The sequence below is a fragment of the Pholcus phalangioides genome, unplaced genomic scaffold (assembly GCF_987345545.1).
Source record: "Pholcus phalangioides strain wild (caught in Gottingen) unplaced genomic scaffold, Ppha-v1.0 ptg000015l_1, whole genome shotgun sequence".
In the NCBI taxonomy this organism is placed as follows: domain Eukaryota; kingdom Metazoa; phylum Arthropoda; class Arachnida; order Araneae; family Pholcidae; genus Pholcus; species Pholcus phalangioides.
The window spans coordinates 51,330,330-51,353,106 of NW_028301608.1; the positions used below are offsets into that span (position 1 = coordinate 51,330,330).

General features: G+C 38.8%; 1 protein-coding gene across 1 annotated transcript; it reads left to right on the forward strand.

The window, feature by feature from the left end:
• Nucleotides 1–1,253: 1,253 nt before the first annotated feature.
• LOC149076165 (uncharacterized) lies at nt 1,254–16,142 on the forward strand. The gene is made up of 4 exons (XM_089243715.1): nt 1,254–1,400; nt 4,748–5,587; nt 11,074–11,324; nt 15,742–16,142. The coding sequence occupies exons 2-4, from the start codon at nt 4,759–4,761 to the stop codon at nt 15,850–15,852; spliced, it is 1,191 nt and encodes a 396-aa protein (XP_089099841.1). The 5' UTR covers nt 1,254–1,400; nt 4,748–4,758; the 3' UTR covers nt 15,853–16,142.
• The last annotated feature ends 6,635 nt before the right edge of the window (nt 16,143–22,777 follow it).

Consider the following 22,777-nt stretch of genomic DNA (forward strand, 5'->3'; position numbering starts at 1 on the left):
GCCTGGCTTAGTGGGTTACCCCTGTGATTAATTCCCACAGAAGCAGCTGCAATGAGTCCCATTTTTTTGGGACCACGTCTTGGGACGTGATAAAAGCAATTAAATAAATATTATTATTGTTATTATTTTTGTAATAATTAAAAAATGGTTGTTTCCCTACAGTGAAGATGTTCGTGAACTAAATAAATATTATAAGCAATATATAAGAAAATAATTCGTGACGTGGGGATCCCAAGGTATTTTTGCAAGGTCCCTTCCGCCTTTTAAGATCAGATTTCTTCATATGATTAGAGTCAGATTTGCTGGATCGAGCTTCAATTTTGAATGTGTGCGTGTGTTAGAATTTTATATTATTATTCTTCGTCATAAACTGATTATTATGGTGGTTATTGATTTCAGTCTTATCTCAAATTCCGTTTAACCGATGCGACTGCATCCCTCGCACCTGCCTAATCTATTGAATAACACGAAGGATCACTTCCCCTGCAGCAAGTTAGATACATCAGCCCGAAACGACGTACTTCGAAGAGACCTAACATTTAAACCAGAAATATTCTCTGACCAACCAAAGATCTTTACCCTACCCACGGCCTCGTGGGGGCCGTCCATCTAATATCTATTTCACCCAGGGCTTAATTCAAAGGAGGGTCCTAAAAGTGATGAATTGCGCAGCTCTTGTAGGTATAGTACCCCCATAAAACCATTTCCATAATTATCTCCAGTTTTATTAACAAAAGTTCCCGTACGTACAATATTTATTCCATCCGGTGGAGGGGTTCCACCTAATAGATATTATTCCAAACCATTGTCATTACAACAATTGAGAATGCCATTCGTCGTGATTTCGAGCATGCACAGTGCTCGAATTAAAGTACAGGCAACTAAAAGAGATAATAAAAGTAAAAAAAAACATAAATTATCTCACAAAAAGTAGAGATAAAAGATAGTGTGTCTCTCTCTCATAAGTGTTAAATAATGTGTAACGGCATGAATGGAAATAATTTCCAAAAAGCGGAAACACTGAAGAGTTATGAGAGATGTTTTACGCATGTGTGTGATATTATATTTATATTTGTTTATTATTTTATCCTCCGCCATCGTTTGGCAATATTTGGCGACACGGAGAAGTTCCCGCCACTTGCAGCAACCCGTATCCTCTCTCTCTCTCTCTTTTTCTCTCCTCGCCAGCGGGAGGGGTTTGGCGGGATAAGGAGGAGAAGGAGGAGCAGAACTGAAACCCAAAAGGTGAGGTTAAAGAGTTCCCTTTTTCAGTTTGTTTACGATCGTTGCCGTTGGCGGGTCGTTGTCCGCATGGCCGTCAAATTTTCTATTGTTTACTAGACGTCATCATCGCACGCGGGGGATTAATTAATTAATTAACTTCAACGACGCTTTAAAAGGTGAGCATTTATGAATAATTTTTCTATTGGAATTCATACTCTTTTAAATTGACAGAGAATAATGTAAAGAAAAATATTTATATTTTACGCTTCAGACGCTTCTTCTTTTTTTCGCCTTCCCTGGCGTTATGCCAAAACTTGCAGGATCATGTTTGTTTTCGTTCGCTTCTCGGAGGGGGCACGTGCTAACGTATTATGTATTATTTTGTCATTATATACTATTATTTGATAACGTTATTTTCTCAAACGTAGTTATTTTTTGTTGCATGAAATACGCATGTTGTTGTTTTGGTTGTTTTTTCTCTTTCTCTTTTTTCTTTTTAAATATTTATTGATGGCGATTCTCTGTGTAGTCATTAATTGATTTTTGAACCGTGAAGCAGTAACGATGGTTTTTTTTCTTTTTTATCATTGAGCGGGTAGTGATTTATTTGCACGTTGTAAAATAATTTGATATTCTTGTGTTTTACGCGTCTGATTGTGTCTGATATTTTCGATAAAAGTGTGATTTCATATTGAATTTTCGGCGTTCGTATAGGTACGTATCGTATGTGAATAACCTTTTCATCTAATTTTGAAATAAGGTTTTTTTTTTTCCTCTAAGGTAATTTTCATAAATTAAAATTAATTTATTTATTGAGTAAAAAAATGTGATTTATATATTCATTTTAAATGTACACACATTTCGGTATTTTTGCATGTCTGCTGCAAAAATGTCGAAAGTCTTTTATAATTTTATTTCATTTTCATTTATTAGATGTATTTTTACACACAATATATATTATTTCCCAAGGAACAAGTAGTTGCCCATACTGGAGGTTATAAGAACTTAAAAAAACTTTTACGTATACTTTTGAAAGAAAAATACTTATAAACCCATGGTGATTTTTCTTGATAGATTTTTGATCGCTGTTCGAGTTCTTAACCGAATCGCACAAAATTTTTACACATGATTACTTGTTAATTAATATATTAGAGAAGTTCCAAGAAATTAGACCTTAATTTAGTATGTTTTTCTTTTCAATTAATCAAGTTTCAATTGACACAAATTAACTAACTTTATCCAATTAGAACAATAATTATGATTACGGGAAATCTTCATGTTGAAAAAAAAAAAATAAATATTAAAAGAAATTATATCTGTTTGTGGTAGGAAAAAAAGTTCCAACTAAACATCAAGTTTTTGAAAAAATATAAAAAAATTAAAATTCTCTTTTTTAAAAAAAGAACTTTTGTGACTACGTGAAAATAAATGTTTTTTATATTGGTGCAAAGTATACGTGTGTGTATGAAAATTTTTAAACAAAGCGCTGCGGTCAAAAATTGTTTAATGTTGACTTGTTTACATAGAAGAATAGAATATTTGAGACAAGTTTTTTGCTCTGAATATATGAGCGTTGCAATACAGTATCTCTAGTCATACCTTGCTCGATCCCATTAACCTTTTGCATTGTAATTTATATCAGAAAAATGCACCAAAAATGAAAATGTTTTCTTTGTTGTGCATTATATCAATAAAAATTATTGAATCGAATTCGGATTTGATAGAAACAGGGGGAAAAAAACGCAAAATAGCGTTTGAAATATAATAATCAAATCGCAAATACAAAATTTTTGTGTTGCCCGAACTGGACTCGGGCGTCATTTTCATTGGGTTTCAGGAAATTTTACCTCTCCTTCGTGGTTTTTTTCCCTTCTCATATTGTTTTTCTTCCTCTCTCTCTCTCTGCAGTATTTATTCATGGATATCTTTGTTTAGTCATAAATTGCTTCTGATCGTTAAACAGTCGCTCGTGATGAATTACCATTAAGTTGGTTTTGTGTCTGAAATATATTTATATATACATATATATTTCCATTGACGTGCCTGTTTATGTCTGACATAAAACACATTTATAGTCGACGGAAGAAATACTTTTTTCTGATTTTTCTCCACTCTTGAAGTTTCGTTAGACAGAGAGGTAAGGGAGACCAATACTGGCCAATATTACAACGCAGCAGCGATTCTCAGTCTGCGATTCGAATACCAGAAATGAAAGTCCATTCAAATTCTTTTCATTGTGTTTTGTGCTACAAATTAACCCATTATTCACATATAGGTTCAGGTAAAATATTAAACCTACCGACGTAACTATAATAAATTATTGATCTCTATCAAATTTTTAAAGAAAGTCTAGGCTACCAGTGCAGCATGATTGGAAAACGATGCAATACTCTATTTGTACATGCTTCTCCTGGTTCCATGCTGCTGACCCTACAGTCCAGGGATTACCCCTTCATTTTCACGGATGTGATAAGTTTTTGGTGGCATGAAATAGCTTACTCATGTTGTTACCCTTTTCTCTCTTTTGCAATACGCACTGTATTTTGTTGACAGAGATCTGAGGGTAATTGTTGATTATTTTTGATCATACGATGAGTTTACTGCGTAAAAAATTAATCAGACAGTGAATTGTTAAAAAATGCCACAAAATATGTTTTATTTTATTTTTTTGCATGACGTGTCTGAGGTCACGCATATTTATGTTCGGTAGAAGAAAATAATTTGTGAATGTTTCTATTGAACTTTCTGTATATTATTGTATGGGATACGTTTCAAAATCCTCTAATTTAAATTTCGTATGGGATTTTTCTCAGATAATTTTCGGAGAACAATGTATGTGTCTTGAATTTCTATTAATAATGTATAAAATGATATTGCATGCATCAGGGGATCACAAACTGCCGGCTCAGATGTGGCTTCTATAGCACCGTACCCGGCTCGTAGTGTGGTTGCAATGTCAAAACCTGTTATTTTTTTTTAAATTTGAAACATACAGTGAAACCGTGAAACCCCTGCAGTGGTCACCCCCCCCCCTCCTTTTAATAATAATTAAGTTTTTTATTTGAAAGGCTCCAATAGGGGAAGCCCCCCCCCCTCTTTTTACCACCAGCACTCTATTACGGACGATTTTTTTTATTCCGACGTTGTCCTCAAAATTTTACTGTATAATAAAAATTCAAAAGATATCTATAACTATTTATGTAGAGAATTAGTAGTAAAAGGGCCCTTTCTTTGTGCTTTACTTCTTTCCCAGTTCATTTTTCAGAATGCGGTCCACGTGAATATCAGTGTCTGACATCATTTAGTTGACTGGACCTTCGCTACGTTAGAGTTTACGACCCCGAGCTTATATTTTATTAGTATGTGTATCACACTATTTGATCGCATCCCTTCAGACTTGATTATGGATACCAGAATTAATAAAATATTAAACATGTTGTTTATCCTTTGTTTATTTAGGCCATGTATATCTTTGTTTAATGTGTATCTTTGTTTAATATAGGCCATGTGTTTCTCATTGCAGATCTAAACGCCATGTTCGGAGTCGACATTCGGCCCAGCTCATGTAATAGTACCATCAGTGACGACGAGTGCAGTATAATACCAAGTTCAGTAAAGACGTCGCCTTCAGATTTGTACAACATGATCTCACAACACGAAGGAGACTCTGGTTACGATGCTACATCTCCATCATTCACGAACAATCTCAGCCTTCTCGAGGATCATTCTGTTTCAACAACAACTGGCCGTTACGAATTCGAATCCTACTTGTGTTCGGACGATGATAATGACCCTTTGACAATTCTGATGGAATTCTCAGAGAGGAAATCGCTCACGCCTGCTGAGGAGGATGACGACGACGATCTGCTTAGCAATCCTCATGACTATCAGTGCAGAATCAGCTCTGACTGTAGCTTACATCTTCACCGACTCGAACAAAATTGTGGCAATCACACGGAAGACGATCTCTCCGCTAGCGGAGAAAGCAGCAGCTACAGGCCATCGAGCAGACCTGTTGATATTCCGACGATCACGCGCCAGTCCCCAATCTGCCAGAGGCCACCGTCGTCACCCGAAAGCACGAGATCTCGCGTCAACATCATCACATGTTCGTCCCCGAGCACTTCCATTCGAATTCCATTCTCCTGCCGTCCTCTCTCGTCATCTTTGACTAGGTTCCCGTCTGGTTCGCCGCATCATCCACTGTCGTGGCCCGTCTTCCGGCCTCTTCTGGACTGGTGGCAGAGGCATTCTGTTAGCGAAACAGCCGATTCACCGCACAGATTGCATCCTGACGAAGGAGTCCTGGAAGACCATGAGATTGAAGAACTGCTTAACTATGACTTCTCCGACGAAGTTTTTGGTAAGTCTCTCGCGTTTTATTTTTTTAAATCAATGAAGTGGAGGGCTCAATAATATATTGCTCATATTTTGATATTTTTCAGCATGCGAAACGCTTTGCTAATATCTTATCCGCAATTTCTCTCTTCAAAAAAAAAATTTTTCACTGTTGATTCGTGTGGGTTAGTAACTGTTTTTAAAGTGTCCTTAATGTATGAAGAACACGTCAGGATCTGACCAATAGCTGACTAGCATAATTAGAATTTACGATCCATGATAGGTAGTTGAAAAAAGATAAATATTCAGAACTTCTCTTTTTGCTTCTGTTTTATTCGTATATAAGAGCAAGTCTCTAAGAGTCTTTTTTTAGAATTTTTTTTGAAGATTGAATATAGCTTTTAGTGCAGAGTAAATTCGAGAAAATATTAGTGTTTTGGGGAAAATTTTATTACACGTCTTCGCGAAGTGACCAGCAACTGGTCGGCTAATATCTGGTAGTGGAGAACGTGAACCGATTTCCGATTTAAAAAAAGTCCCTCCACAGAAGAAAGCAAACAGACCTTCAACATGATACTTACATACCATGCAAATTCAAGCAATTAAAATCTTCAACTCAAAATGTGGAAGACGGGTGGCAGCACCATCAAGAACACAAAATAAGCACGATTATTCTGACAACATAAATACGGCCATGAATAAGGCCACGCAAACGCGCGCGCACACACACAGCGCGTTCCTGCATGTACCGATTCGTTAGAAATTCCTCTGAGGAATCACAATCACCTACGACAAGAATGTACGGCAAAATAGTAGTAGTGTCTGGTAATACGTGAAGTTGCCGGCCATTTTTGTGAAGAGGTATTTGAACCGAATCTCGCTAGTACGACTTATTTTCATGGTTCCTCGTCTTTCAATACTCGTCGAGATGTCCCACTTAAGGTGTTTTAACCGCTGTAACGATTTTAATGGCGTTTTCTTGTAAAGGTTATAAGTGGGAACTGTATTTATAAGTAGTTTTGGCTCTTAGGCACCTTTTTTGTGCATTTATATTCCAATTTCTGGAATATAAATGCACAATTCCATCCGTGAAAGAGACTTTCTGGATATTTGTCGAGGTAACCTTCGGAAAGACAGAGACCAGCTTGCCTTTCTTTACAAAACGTAAGCACTGAGCAAAGACTGCAGCCAACTTTGATTACAGTAATAACTCTGGCAACATAAATACGTTATTAGCCGATGGTCGAAGGTCATATCCCACTGGTGACCATTTTCACTCTTTGCTGGTGAGTAAAACAAAAAGTCTGGTGAGCTCTTTGTCCCACCAGTAGGCATGTTAAAATAAGAAAAGCCTGATTCTGCCATATCATTAGATACACCTTTTCGTCCATCTCAATAAATCCACTCGAACAGGTTTCATTTAATCTACTCTTATGCGATACATAATAGCCAATCACACTTCGAGAAATGGCTCCGTCATCGATCACCCTTCAATTTGGGAAATTATTCTAAACAGGTGTCCATGCCGCCTATATTAAATCCACGGGCTTAAAGGAGGCCTAAGGGAGATGATGCGCTGTTTGATTGAGATTGACTTTTCCTCTCTGTATTTCTCGTTTTACCCCCTGTCCATTTTTACCTTTTTTTTAACCATTAGTGGTCGTGAAATTATTGTAATTGGTGGTTGAATACATAGAGAAAGCGGAGGGGGGGGGGAATAGATGGGTAATTCATTTTTTTATATGTATCCTTGCATCCCTCAGGTTGAGTACTCAACCCTGTCGTCACGGCCTGTTGATGAAGGTCCGTCTCTCTCTCTCAGCATTTGTAAATCTCTGAAAGAGTGTGGTGGGGTGAAAAGTGATTCGAACAGAATGGGGTATTCCTAGTTGATATCACTCCAGTGGTTATGCATGCCCGTGATGATTTTTCGTGATCTCTGTACCCTCTCGCATCTACCCTCCGAAAACGTACAGAAACGGGGGCTTCTGCGTGCTACCGCAGGGGCTTGCTTGTATATGTAGAGAAAACGGGGGAAGAGAAAGGGATTAAATTTGACAAAATTAATTCTCGTTATGGGGCACCCCCCTTGGTAACTCCCGTTTTGCCTTAATGAGAGAGAGAGACTGTAGCGTTCAACCCTTTCACGGTAATTGAAGGCTCTAAGTCGCTTTCACCCATAGATGGAGCATACGCATCATCTACCATCAATTTCCACCCTTCTTTCCTCGGATAGCTGATGGTGCATTTTTTTTTTTTTTTAATAAATTCTTTTCGGTCATTCTTTCGTCATTGGAAAGGCTCTCATAATGAACGGAAAGGTGGTTGGTTCGCTTCCCCGATTATTACAAGTGCCCCAGTTCAAGGAAACGCTTGACGGAAGCCCTTGGTTTGGTTTGCTTGGGAACCCCCCCCCCCCCCACTTCCCCCTAGAGGATGTTTCAAATAGCAATGTTTCAAACGTGCAATGATTGCCGGGTGGTTTGCAGGTGTTTGTAATCGCCTCTCTTGACTTCATTTCCAATCAGGGCCGAAGTAACATTTGGGGAATAGGCGCATACAAGGATGAGAGGACTGGATGGGGTGTTAATCCTTTTCTTTATAAAAGCAATATTTCAAGCGATCCTCAGGATCCGAATGACTGCTCTTTATGTGATTTACCAATTTGGTATTCATACATTGTATGCGTTCATTGCCTAGGATAGTAGCTGTTGGAGATTATCAAGCCATTTCGGATTCAGCCTCAATGGAATTATCCTCGTCCGCTCAAGTTGACGGCAAAGGGGGTTGAGTGAATAATGGAATGTTTTGAGCTAAGTGAAGGAGACCCCCTTGTAATGTATCTTATGTGCATTTATTAGTCTCGAGCGAATTTGTGCGAGACGGAATTTCTGCTTTGAGCTGGAAATTGTCGAACTAGTTTTGACTGGGGTTGTAATGAAAAAGCAATTGTAAATCGCTGTGGATTTTACAGAAATTTAGATCAACTATTATTTGACCGTTATAAAATGATTAACTTCTAATGTATGATTGATTCGTGAAGGATGTGTACCATGGGAAAAATTTATTTGTGATGGAAAAGGCAAAGAGGAGAAGACTGTGTAGGAGAAGTTTCCAATATTTGCAATTTTTCGGGAAATTAAATGACACGACATGTAAAAAAATTTGCAGTTTTGGGGAAAACTAGATAGCATGAAGTGGAAAATTTTTCAATGAAAAGTCAATGAAATAATAGGTGAAAATTTTTCAATGAAATAAATGAATGAGAAATTTACAATGAAATAATGAAATAATAGGTGAATAATTTTCAATTAAAAATCAATAAAATAATAGATGAAAAAAATTGCAATAAAAGAACATGTTTAAAATTGCAATAAAAAATAGAGATAATAAAATTTAATACAATAGAAAATTCGCAATGAAATGACAGTATGCGAAAAATTTTCAATAAAAAGGTAGAAACTGTGAAACCACCATTTTTCAACCATTATGTAATGGAAAACAATATGGGGACAGCAATATTTAAGAGATATTTTTAGCTTTTGTGGAAAATGAGTTAGTGGGGATGGGCGGGGGGGGGGGGGTATTCTGCAATGAAATAGTGTCAGCAGAATAATTTGTGAGAAAATTTGCAGTGAAGTCTGAATCGCATATTACCTCATGTGTGTGAAAATTCTAAATGAGGACTCCTTGAAAATGTGGAAAATGCTCGCGGTGAAGCGTCAATGGCCCAATACGCGAAAAAATTCTCAATTGTCGAAATTGTCAATGGCTGTTAGGTGCGCACTTATTTACGCTGTAAAAGTGATATTTACCATTAAGATAAAAAGAGCGGCGGAATGTCTTTATGGCGCTGGAGACATTAATTAGAATAATAAAACAACCGTAAAGAAATTTCTATAATCCATTTCGTAAAGGGGAAAGGCAATATTCCGAGAGATAAATTGGCGAAGGAAGCGAGATAAGAAGAGCGGAACGTATTCCGGAGCTAACAGTAATCCCTTTTCCCCAGACCTACAAGTTAAGTGCCAGCTGTGAAATAGAATCAGCGTTTTCTACCCCTTCCAGCACCGTCGATATTTTTCAGTTACTGCCCTCCGTGTGTGTGTACTCCACTGTCATAAAGCTTAGGAAAAGGCTTTGCGGACGGCGTCGATACCATCTAAAGCCAAGAGAGGTGGCGGCTCCTTTCATTTCCAGCCCGCAGAAATACTCGGGCTGTGTGTATGCAAATTTCTGCCTCTCAGATATTTTCTCAAACAAAACTGTCTCGTAGGTACGTGGACGTTGGTGGTGGTGGTGGTTTCTCGTTATTCCTCGGAACCGCATGGTTTCGTCCCGATAAGAAAAGATCATATGGTTATGCAAATAAACGATCCCGGCGTCACCCAGCGAAAATGTCCTCTTCTCGGCCATTATGGCTGTCATCGTCGTAACATATATGGCTTTTCGGAAGATGCATTGGCTTTTCACCCCTTTCCGTACTCGAGCAACTTGGATCCTACAAGAAGAGCGGGGGTGGGGGGCAAAGTGGCATAGCATCTACGGTTATTGCATACATCTGAAGAATGGAATAGAAAAAAAGCCTCTTCCCTGTTTGCATTGGATATATAGACGGGAATTTTTCCCTTCGTGATATTTCTAAGAGTAACCGCTTCCGCTTTTCAATCGTGATTTTTATTCTCGAAGCTACATACCAATGTATGTAGTATGAGTTCTCTAATCGATTGTTTGTATGGCTCTTTATGGCACTGAAAGCGCCTCAAATGTCAAAGCTGGAGGACGGTTCGCATGAATTTCACGGTGGCACGTTTACTTGACTGCATACAGCCTATGGTTATTATGAATAAAGTTGAAGGGGGGAAACAGCGGATCCACTTTCTCCACGTGCAACGTCTGTTAGCTGCTTGCTCGTCTTATGAATTTATGGCTCCGAATTTGCATAATGGCTTCGGATTTTTGTTGCTTCCGTACGAGAATGTGGGCGTTTGAGATGGGCCGTTTATTGAAAGTTGGTCATTCATATTTTGGAAAAACGGACTATTAATATCGCGGTATATTTCCAGTGCGTAGTTTGCGTAGAATATGCGATCCGTCTCGAAAATCGTCCGCATGCACATTAGTCGTCATTTTGGAATATTTTTAGACCTCTTTTTACTACTTTGCCCAAAAGTATCCATTCAATATATAGAAATGAAGGACCATGAAATGAAAAGAAGCTCTTTCTTCCCCCCATATAGCGGTTGCTCATCTTTCTGTCTTGAAGAAAGATGTCTTTTCCATTTCCGTGGGCGGATCGCGTGTATCGACGGATTTATGACCGACTGAGTAATCCCGTAGCCCCGTCGGAACTTCTGGATAGTTAAAAATAAACGCAAGTGGTGTGGAAATACATTCTGCATCTACGACACTAAAAGCTAAAATTGTTGAAGAATATATTGTGCTATATTTGTTTTTGTTTTTCAAATTTTTTCTTCAATTGCTAAAAATTTATATGTATATTTTTTTTAGATGACGATGATGATGAGAGCAGACTGCTTTCGTTTGGAAAAATGATGAAGGACGAAGACAACTCGACCAAAGATAGGCATTTGCAGCAGATGCCTCTTCCAGTAGACGTAAGGATATCGCCGCCACCGTGTTCATTTGATTTGAACAGAAACATCCTCGAGAATCCTGAATCTGGAAGAGATCATTTACAGCAATCCTGCGCAAACGTCGGACAGATGCTTCGAAGGCTCAGCGATGAATTCCGTCCACGGGTGAGAAGTCCCTTTTTTTCGTTATTTAGTCAAGCCAACTCGCTCCAGAAATGACGTTCTTTGACACTGGTTTCCAAAAGTTGAACATGCGACAGCTTGTTTAACATAACGACACCACTTTAATCTTGCCCCTCTGGATTGGAGGGTTAGTGGAACGCAAACACGTGGTACTCGGGCGTACAGTTCCTCCATGTAGAGCAGGCATCTTCAATCCGTTGCTCGCGAACACCACGGTGCTCCCTGAAGTACCCATAGTGCTCGACGCCCTCGTTCGATTTCGTGCTCATGAGCACTCTTCATCAACATTCCAACTAAACACCTCAGAGGAACTGCATTCAAGGATTGAAATCATCATCATCATGTCATGTATTCGCATGTTAAACTTCCCGTAAGGGTGCTCTTCTTTTGGTAATGGGTACAGGCAGTGCTCGCGACTGGAAAAAGGTTGTAGACCCCTGATGTAGAGCTTTTCGCACATAGTACTGGCAGATATTGTCTTACCAAGTGGAACTGCAAACGTCGATGTAGCAGTTGTGGAGGTCGATTTCGATTGTCTACTTTTGCAATATACCAATTATGGAAATAATTCCAAATAAGAATAATTGTCCCGAGACCTGTTCTAGGTTATCCAAAGGTTACCACCCCTCTGATAACAAGTATATTGCTATAGTAGATAAGTGGTATCGACGAACGACCCCTTCCCCCCCCCCCCCCATTTGTTACATGCATGGCTGGAGAGTATCATTTGGTAAGGAACTATCTGCCAGTACTGTGCGCTGAAAGCTCTAAATGAGGGGACTGTACGCCCTAGTACCACGTGTTTGTGTTCCACAAACCATCCAATCCTGAGAGGCAAGATTTAACTAGTGTCGTTATGTTATATAAGCCGCCGCGTACTCAAATTTTGGAAGCCCGTGCAATTATCAGTTTTATGCGTTGAAATATCGAAAAATTCTCTATTGCCATTCGGGTATATTCAGAGGCATATTAGGTCATCTCAAAAGTTCTGAATGTTAATGTATAGTCATATGTTAATTCATTTCCATCTGGAAGCGGAAAAATCCGCAAAATTTTGAGTACCCCTTATCACCAAGTGTGGAATTATCAGTCCGCGCATTATGTAAAGACTCGTTTCTTTAATTGTGATTGGTGATACGAGATGTTTTGCAAGTTCGTGGGGGGGGGGATTGATATAACAGCACCTTATCATTTAAATTATATTAAATAAAAATTTAATTGTAACTCGAGAAAAATTGAAGGCTTATTGCAGAAATTCCCAGACTTCTTTTTATTTCACTAGAGATCCTTTCTTAATCTCGATTGACTTATAGCCGTATTCACCGACATCGTTTAAACTGTAGTCACAATTTTTGGATAAGGGATCAATACAGATCGGTTAAAAACCTGAATTTAACCAATCCGTGTTGATCTCTTATCAAAAAATTGTGACTAGTTTAAACCATGTCAGTGAATGCGCTCTTAGGTGGCACCTTAAAGCGCAGTGATTACTTATTACAATGTAATCTCTCTCCTTTAAAATAATTCGCGGCATATCTTTTGGGAACCACTGGTCCACTGAGATATTTTGTTTTGGCTTTCACAGCAAATCATTGCTGTGAATTTTTAATTTAGCTGGTCCGATTAATCGATTAATCAGTCATTGGTTAATCGCAGTTAAAAATTTTAGTTGAGTTAATCGATTCGATTAATCCGATCAAAATTCGATTAAAATTTTTATTAAGAGTTTATAATTTTACTTGATTTATTTGACTAAACCGATTAAATGTCTTAAATTATGTTCCTGTACATACATTTCAGATAAGTGACCGTATTTAAAAACATTTGAATCAATATTTTGATCAAACTTTTCGACATAAGAAAACACAAGTCGATTCAACGAAAACCAGGGAGGATTTCTAAAATTACTGACTATAAAAAACAAATGAATAGCATTTGAAAATATTCGATTAAAATTTGATCAATGGATTAAAATTTTTTGATTAACCAGTTAAAAATTTCAATCGATTCCCAGCCCTAATTTTTAATACCGATATTTTTACGTTTTCCATATGGCTAATAAAAAAAATTTCATTACTCATTATTATTATTATTACAAAAACATCGTTATATCTGTTAAAAACTTGTATTGAGAGAGGGGCGTTTATGAATGTCTGTATGACAAGGAATCTTTACATGTATTTACAGACAAACGGTTTCTGCAAAGATTTAAATCTGAGAATTTCAGTCCGGAAATTTGAGGGTTTTTGTTACATCAGATGTAACAGAGGCAGAAATCGAAGGAACAGGAAAAGAAACTTCTATTATAAATATATATTACTTCTTTAAATATTGCAGCTCTTACTCTGATATCATGCCCAAACATCAATTTTTTGTTTCAGAAAATACTATTTTTCAAGATTGAGAACGAGAAACATCCGAATGTAAACTAACTAAATTGCTTTGCTAACTATTTAGAAAAGGTTCTACATGTATGAGCATTCAGCAAGCATTTTCTATATAAGTATTCTGTTTGTAGAAATACGTAGAAAAAAGTAATATAGTAATTACGTGAATGTTTGTGTGTGTTAAATTTGTTCGGGATTGATGCAGCTCTTATGCTTACGCCAATACAGCACATACATTGAACGAAATTTTTTTTACGATGATTTTTAAGATTGCGGTGCTAACGCCCCCATGTGGTAGATTTAACAAGAAATAGGAAATATTAAAATTACGGTTCAGTAATTGAATTCCGAGGTCGGGTGACGAACACAACTCATCCAACCTCCCTCCCTCTCCTTTTGTGCCACTAGGAAAAAAAATTAATAGTCATGCGACAGGGTTTTTTGACCTTTTATAAGCGGCAATTAAAATCACTAACCCCCCCCCCCCCCCAAAGAAAAATGTCATGTCTTCTTTAATGAAGTAGGCTTTCTTCCGATTTTCAAGTACAAACTAAGGTGAATAAGGAAAGGTTTCCCATCGAGAAATCAACTTTACAAACATCTGGACTTGCCAATATTGAAATGGAGGCGAAATATCACGTGATTGCCGCTGAAAGAGTTAACACAAAGTAAAGGGCCTCCATTTCTAAACGAATTACATGAGGTCGCCTGTAGTATTCTATCACACCTTTAAACGGCTTTACAGAAATCGCTTAACCCCATATAAATTGTCATAGCCTTTTTTCAATTAAGTAGGCTTTATTCCTATTTTTAACAGGTGCGAATTAAGGGATATAGGAAAGTGTTCTGTTGAGAAATCAACTTTACAAAATATCCGTTCCAAGTCAATGCAAAAAATGAAAGATTTTCAAGGAAGCAAAATATCTCGTCAATGGCGCTTAAAGGATTAACCATACACCATTATATTCTATCTCTTTCATTCGTTTTTTTTTTACCTGTAGAATCATTCGTGATTTACATGATAATACTTTACCAAACCTGGCCATATCGCTATTGCAATTTACTGCCATTAGTGAGATGGGTTGGAAGTGAAAGCGCTGTCTATCGGTGGTCGCCTCGATTTCGTTAGGGACAATATCTTATCTTCCCTTGGGTTCGTACCCGGGACCCTGACAACAACTTTCACGATGGTAGACGAGTATCCTACCACCATGCCACTCGGGCACAATGCTTTACATGTTGGCATAAGTTTCTATCTGATAACTTCTTTGGCTCTTAACGAGCTGAATTTTACATGGACGGATTTTTATCATTGAGACGGATTTGTGAACAGCTGAACGAATATCTCAAATAAGATGTCTAAACGTGTAATATGGGTTCATAAGAACTCAATCAATAGTTGTAAGTTTTACGCGGTGAATAATGTTTTATGTATATATATATATAGACGCTTTCTTTGCCTTCTAATAATCTCTACGGGCGGAATTTCGAAAATGGCTGAAAAATAAAGCTTAAAAGCTGTGAGAATTAAAAAGGAGTATACTGTGTAAAGAATTGCTGTAAAATATCACAAATTTCATCATTCTACCAACTACTACTACTTAACCGAACATGCACCTCATACACATTCCTCAACGGAATTTCTAACGAATCGGCACATGCCGGAATGAGTGTTTTGAGTGTATGCTTAGCCCTAACGTATTTATGTTGTCCAGTTGCGCTTGTTTCATGTTCATGCTGCCATCCGGCTTCTATTTTCTGAAGTAAAGATGGAAATGCTTGAATTTTCATATTTTGTGAGTATCGTGTTGTAGGCCTGCCTCTTCGAAGAGACTTTTTCAAATGGGAGACCGGCTCACATTTGTGCACCATTACAGCTGAATAATTCCCAAGAAACTATCTCAGAACTTTTGGGGGGGAACGACCCAATATACGTAGTTTTATAACTCTTATTTTAAATTTGTGGACATTCGAGTTTTCTAATATGATTTTTTCTTATTATCATTATTCAGGGTGGAGAACTGAAAGATGCATCGAATAACCGAAGGTACCCTCCACATCATCATCATCATTTGGAGAGATTTAACAGACGTGATATTCGCCAACTATTCAGCGCAGGCTGAATAAAACAGAACGACGAAGACACTATAAAGATGTTTTTTTATTCGCATCAGTGCCTCAAAATTGTGCTGCCATTTTTTTAGCTGAGAAGTTTTTTTTTTTGTATGGATTTTTTTGATCTCATGTATAGATAACCATTTTTTGATATATATATATATATACATATATTTGTGATCTCAATCACCATTTATTTGTATTCATTTTTTTATATGTATATCGTGATAAGTTGTAATAATATTCAAGGACTGCTTGTAATTTTTGTCGTCTTATTAAATACATGTTGTTTACATACAATTCACAGTTCAGCGTGTCATTGTGGTATCCGTATTTCTATTGTCATATTTAGCTTGATTTGAGTAACCAGAGTCAAAGAAGAACTAAGAAACAGAATGCGGTATACATCGATGGTTCTCAACCTGCGTCTGTGCTCTAAGGACGCCACACATGAGTGAAAATCAGACGAAAGGGTAGCCATGGCAAGAGGTTAAGGGGAAGAGAAAGAGCTGTGGAGAGATAAAGCTTTCAAGTGAAATACAGCGCGAAAAAATGTGATTACTTTCATACCTCAGCAGAGTTGTCTTTGCAACCAAAGCCATCTTAACCCATTGGCCCATTCTGGAATGGCTTGGGGCATCATGTTCATAGGGGGACCTACAAGAAGATATCTGGTACTATGATTTTCGAGCGTAAGTATACACATGCATACAGTGTATGTACGTTGTTACTTCCAGCTAATTACGTGGGGGCGCAACAACATCACTTTGCTTGACGACCCATGATGTTGAGACGAAAATGCATAGAACCCCAAGAAGTGGTAAGCTCACAGAACTCTAGCTCTGTGAAGGCACTAACCCAGGGTGATGTGTTAGTAGAGGCTATTTATCGTCCCTCCGGAGGTTCGCTGGACTGCCCCGTATTTTGCAGACTTATTTTTTCCCATGGGCTGAAAAAGAGAGAGAAACACTGGTATACTGTATATCCCCGCTTTAGCAGGCTTGCCGTAAAATTTGGGGAGTCTTAAAAATTATTGGTCCATTCCAAAGTGGGGATTAACAAAAATCACAGAATACATTAGTCACAAAAGTCTGATATCAATTGATATTGTATATATATATAAGTAATGAATAAATAAGCGATAAAATAATGGCTTCCACTGTCACGAACGTGTTTCGCTAGAAATTTGATTACGATGGTGAAAACTATATAAAAGAGTAGGTAACTTTGCCAGGGGCGTAGCCAGAAATTTCGTTCGGGGGGGGGGGACCACTTTCATTTCGGGGGGGGGGACCAAAGTGACAGAACAATGGATTTGGCCATCTTTTTCCCTTTTTTCGGTCATTTTCTCACATTTCGGGGGGGGGGGGGGGACCAGACCCCCAAGTCCCCCCCCCCCCCGGCTACGCCCTTGAACTTTGCCTTTAACGGTACTCAAAGTAAAATCACCCACGAAAACGGCAAACACTAGGAAAAAAATTTTTGGTTTGCAAATTTTTGGTTTTTTCTTGTACTAGCCTTTTTCGTTGATGATTTTCCAGAGTAATGAAGGCTATGCATTTAGTCATTGCTCTAACCCAGTGTTTCTGAACGCAGCGACAGCTAAACGGCCTGATCGTCCGAGTGGCGCAGTGGCAAGATGCGTGTCTTCTACTACGAAGGATACCGTCGAAGTCCACTGTTTCTAATCCGAGCAAGAGCATCGGAAGCAAGTTCTTTACTTACCGATCCTCGGGGCGGCTACAAATAGATGGCGTGTTTTTAACCCGCTCGGGCATTTGCTCAACTCTGACCAACTTTTAAAGCAGCCTGTCGTTAAATTGGTGCCTGTTTGATATACATACAAAAATTTGGCAAAGATTGGTGTGAAATTGTAGATTTTTGCACAGAGAAACATACAGATACACAGAAAATCAATTTTATATACAATATACAGATGTCAAGTTTTTCGTTTTACAGTGCCACGTTCAAGTGAAATTTGAACTTTCATTTATCAAAAAGAACTCTAGGCCACATGATAATTTACCTTAGTGCAGAGCCGTCTTATGAGCATCGTGGGCGCTCGGGCCAAGTGGTTTCTCTGAGGTCTTACCTAGCAAATTTGCATAATGGCTCCTGAAAATTTCAACCGAATCGCATTTTTATCTTGAGGCCCCGGCCGCGCTCCTATGCGTTAAGACGGCTCGGTCTTATTAGTGTAAGCCGCACCTTTTAAGTCAATTGGTTGATTTCTTATTACTGTAATTTGATATTTATTCTTTGGAAATGGGTTCGCGTTACATCATTTAGTACTCGATAGGGTAATGGAATTTGTAGAGAATTCTTGAACAAAAAAGAGGTATATAAAAAAAAAAACCAGAATTCCGTAGAAACTGCGGAAAAGTCCGTACTAGTTAACAAGTATCCCCCCGACGTGTTCATGTTTCCAGAGTTATGTGGGTTTTGTGTTTTAGTGATGCTGCCACCCACATTTTGCTATGAAAATGGGAGACGCCCGAATTTTCACGTTGAGTAGATATTACAAAACGCTGTCTAGAAAATCGCACGTCATTTCAGTCACAGTGGCTGTTGGAATTAGATGGTATTTGGCAGGAACGTATCTTCAACAGCAGAGATAAATCCACGGCTGTGGTACGGTTTGGAAGAAAGCAAGAGTATAGCTGCGAGGGGACAGCGGTCGACACAGAACGAGAAAATAAAGCAGAACAGCTGCCACAGCAGCAGATCCATCGCCATCTACCGTCCAACGTGTGACTAATACTGAAGTAATCGCCATGATCATTAGTATCATTAGCAGGAGGATACGGGAACGGAATTTATGCTCGTCACATAACACTGACCGTAATGCATCGTTAAAGGGTAATTGCAATCCTTTCTGAGCCCGATCAATGTAGATTCATTCTGACTGAAGATGAATCGTGTTGTGTGACAGACCCGTTTTAAACTGGGCTCCGATACGTTTTCGAAAAGGCTTGGACATTATCAGGATCCCGCTCTTGCTGTCGACAGCCCGACAAAACAGATATTACTAGCCTCATGATCCATTTCATTTGAAAGCCGGAACCCTTGTGTTGCGTTCTCGTAACACGCAACAAAAAAGAAAGAAACGAAAAATATATGTATGTATATATTCTACTTTATAAAATATTTAACCAATTAGTGAATTAACAAGGCTGTTGCATAATCCAATTAACTCTTTAATCTAATTTATATTGACCCACTGGAAGGACTTGTAGTCCCTTGGGGTCACAAAGTGTGTCGTAATGTCATTTTTTGTGGGGGGGGTGGGTTGGCTTTCTCGGTTGTTTTGACTTTATGTTTTATGTGTTGTGCTCAGTCAAAAAAAAAAAAAGACTTCAATTACCCGCAGCGAGCTGCAGATCACTCAAGCGGCCCGCGGTACATTCACAGATCACTTAAGTGGCCCGTGGTGGAAGTTCCTCATCACTTGAGCGACCCGTGACACATTTCCAAATCACTTAAGTGATTTTAGAATGTTCAGCATGTCATCACGTAAGTGGCCTGCTTCACAGTTCCAGATCACTTGAGTGACCTGGACCCATATCGAAGGGGAGGGATACAGGAATTACAACCATACCAGCGCGCGTGTGTGTGCGCTTTCAGTCTATTAGGGGTTCCCGGTGCATGGGAGAAGTGAGGAACCCCAGCAAAAAGAAAGCTCGGTAAACTATATCCCAGGGACCCCCCCCCCCCCAAAAAAAAAAAAATCTACCTTATTTACAAGAAGAATCTCCCTTCCCTATAAATTCACTCAAGAAATTAACTCATTAAATAGAAAAAGTCTTGCTCCTTCATAAGGGGATGGGGTGTGTGGCTGGATGAGAAAAGTGGGTGCATGAGAGAAAAATATGGTTAAGAAGGGGCATGAGAATTTCAAAATTCACACACCGTACAAATTAAAACCTAAAACATAGTGGCAATTTTAATAGGATGGGGACGCCTACGAATACCTATAGTGTTTTTCTTATATACCAGCGGTTCTCAACTGGTGCTCCGCGGCAGCTCGAGAAAAATACAAAAAAGTAGTAAATTCGAAAAATAAATAATTATAAGTATTTTTGAATAATAATAATAAATCCCACAGTAACTTTGATGGATGAATGAAAAATAGGCCTACGGGGCTCCTCCATGCAAATTACCAGAAAGGGCTCCGCGAGTCAAAAAAAGTTGAGAACCGCTGTTATACAGTCAAACCTCGTTAGTGCGTCACCCGGTTAACACGTCACTCCGCTTACCGGGTCACTTTTTGGAACTCCCAATTGTAATTGGCACAGCTATGGCTTACTCCGCTTAACGAGTCACTCAGCTTACTAAGTCATATTTTTGCTCTCCCAGGAGTGACTCATTAACGAGGTTTGACTGTATACTGATGGGGTTTCAAGGAGCTCTAGGGTGGACAGACGTCTGATTCGATGTCACGCATCATGAAACTTATTTAAATGAAATTGGTATAAAATTTGCGAAAAAGCGACCGGAGTTTGTGCGCCAATGAGTCATGGTGCTACCGTGGATCCCGCTTATAACGTTTTTCGAAAAACCGCCATAAAAAAACGTTGTAAGCGGGAAAACGCTATGAACGAGAAATCTTAGTGATAATTACTTGGGAGTAAAGGTCACGGAAATAAGTCGTACTAAGCAACCAAACGTTATAAGTGGGAACGTTATTACCGGGATCATATGTATATGTCACCGGCGAAGTATTAATTCAATGTATGAATGACGGTTTTCACACGCGAAGAAAATGAAATGAGAATGCGCTCAGTGATAGCAAAAAATTCCCCTCGAAAAATTTCTCTTTTGACTAAACTTCACCCCCCCCCACCCCCGACACCACAACCCAGAAATTGTGCTGCCATCTATCAATCGAAATATGTAGTCAAGTATTTTACACTAGAAAAAAAGCATTCGTTTTGCATTTATAACTTTTTTTTCAACAAAAATTCTTTTGTTTGATTAACTCTCAAACTTTCCCACAAACACCAAGAAATTTCCCATGTTGGCCATGTTTGGCCAATTTTTCCCACGAATATGGGAAATTTCCCACGAGTTACCATCACTGAATGCGCTCATGATTGAATGCTCACTGAATGTACCGGACTGCAAACAAGGTCGTTGACATACTCGAACCCTTCTGCTGCCATCTACCAAATATAAAAGAAAGTACATGTCATTTGTGATTTGTCGTTCTGCTTTCGTTTTCATTTACCGTTTGCGCTTCCACGAATAACGTTATTTCAATAAAATTTTTCGTGTCCCACACAAGTTTGCTGCCCGGGGTTTCTTCAATTACATTCAAAAAAGGGACAAAAATCATTATAAAGGTATAAACTATTATATACGTAATACTGGTCGCTGTATGCCTCTAGGGGCGGGACAGCAATATATGATTGATACGTAATACGGGTAAGTATTAAAGAAGTGACAAACACTGTTAAGGCATATTGCATGTCTGAAACGCATTGCTAGGGAACCACGGTAACCAAAGTAAACATTCCGAAAGTCATTGTTGAGGCCGAGAAACCATTGTTGCCCGACGGGTTTTCGCCCATTTCGGGCATTTGCCCTGCTCTGACGAGTATCCTATCATTTATTCCCGGTCCTGTTCGGTATGTATGCGGAATTTGGCGACGATCGGTAATAAACTTTGCTTCGACAAGATGGCGTTGGACATGAATGTTTTCCTTTCGGACGAACGCAGCCCATGTTTGAGAAAAATTATAAGTTTGTTGCTTCGCATAACATGTCTTGCATTGCGTTGTATAATGTATAGCTGACCGATCACTGTCCCAAGAGGTCATCAGTTGACGCCATGGCTCACACTAGACTAGGTGGCGTTGAATCAGACAGGGCTCTGGGGGTGGGGGGGGGGGACCGTGTTGTTTTGACTTTTTTGCACCATAAATGCACTTCAAACAATCATGGCAAGTTAATTTGCATACATATTTAGTATTCGATCAAATTGGACGGAGCTGCCCCTCAGGAGTGTATGAAAAGATGTGGTCACGCTGGGCCCCGCAGCATAACTCTACTTGGCAACAACAAAGCAAGGTATATGTGTTTCAGCGATGACATTGAAGATGATCATTCAAACAAGAGTTATTCATAACTCGAAGGAGCCCCCACAGATCAGATCATTTTCTCTACAGGCTACGCGTCTAGCAATGATGGCCCCGGTATTGGCTTAATTTTGAGGAAGCACTAATATTTTTGGCAAGAAATCCAGTTAACTTGGATAACAATGCAGTTATATAAACTAATATATAAACAGTAGACAGAGTAAGTACCGGTGGCGTCGGAGCCGGGGTGCTGTGGGTGCTCAAGCACCCACGGTAATTTGTGACATGGATAAGAGCACCCCCAAGAATTGATCCAGAAATAAAAATTTCCGATATAAAACTAAAGACGAGCACCCAGTCAGGGCCGTCTTAAGAGCATCAAGGGCCCCGGGCCAAGTGATTTTTCTGAGGCTCTACTTGGCAAATTCTCGAAAAATTAAACTACTTCTCATTGTTTTAGGCCCTTATTCTCCCGTGGCGTCCGGGTGGGACCAAGCGTTAAGACGACACTGCCCACCGTTTCGAAATACTTCCGACGCCCCTGGTAAGTAGAAATAATTTTTTAGCTAGTTTTCGAACCCTTGGTATCTTAGCTTTTAGACTTTTTCTTTCCTTCCATTAATTATAAATGCCTTTTTATGAGCATATATTCGGTATTTTTAGTGCTTTTTTGCTTGCCTATTTCGGCCATTTTTAGTGGATAAACCTTCCAGGCTTTAATCATTACATTCGAGTTCTAGCTGGGGTACGTGCTTCCACCTATCGAATAAAAATTCGATTATAACTACAAGTTTTAATTTTTCAAAGAAAAATGGAATGTTGGTTTAAATCTCATATGCAACATTAAAATGAACAA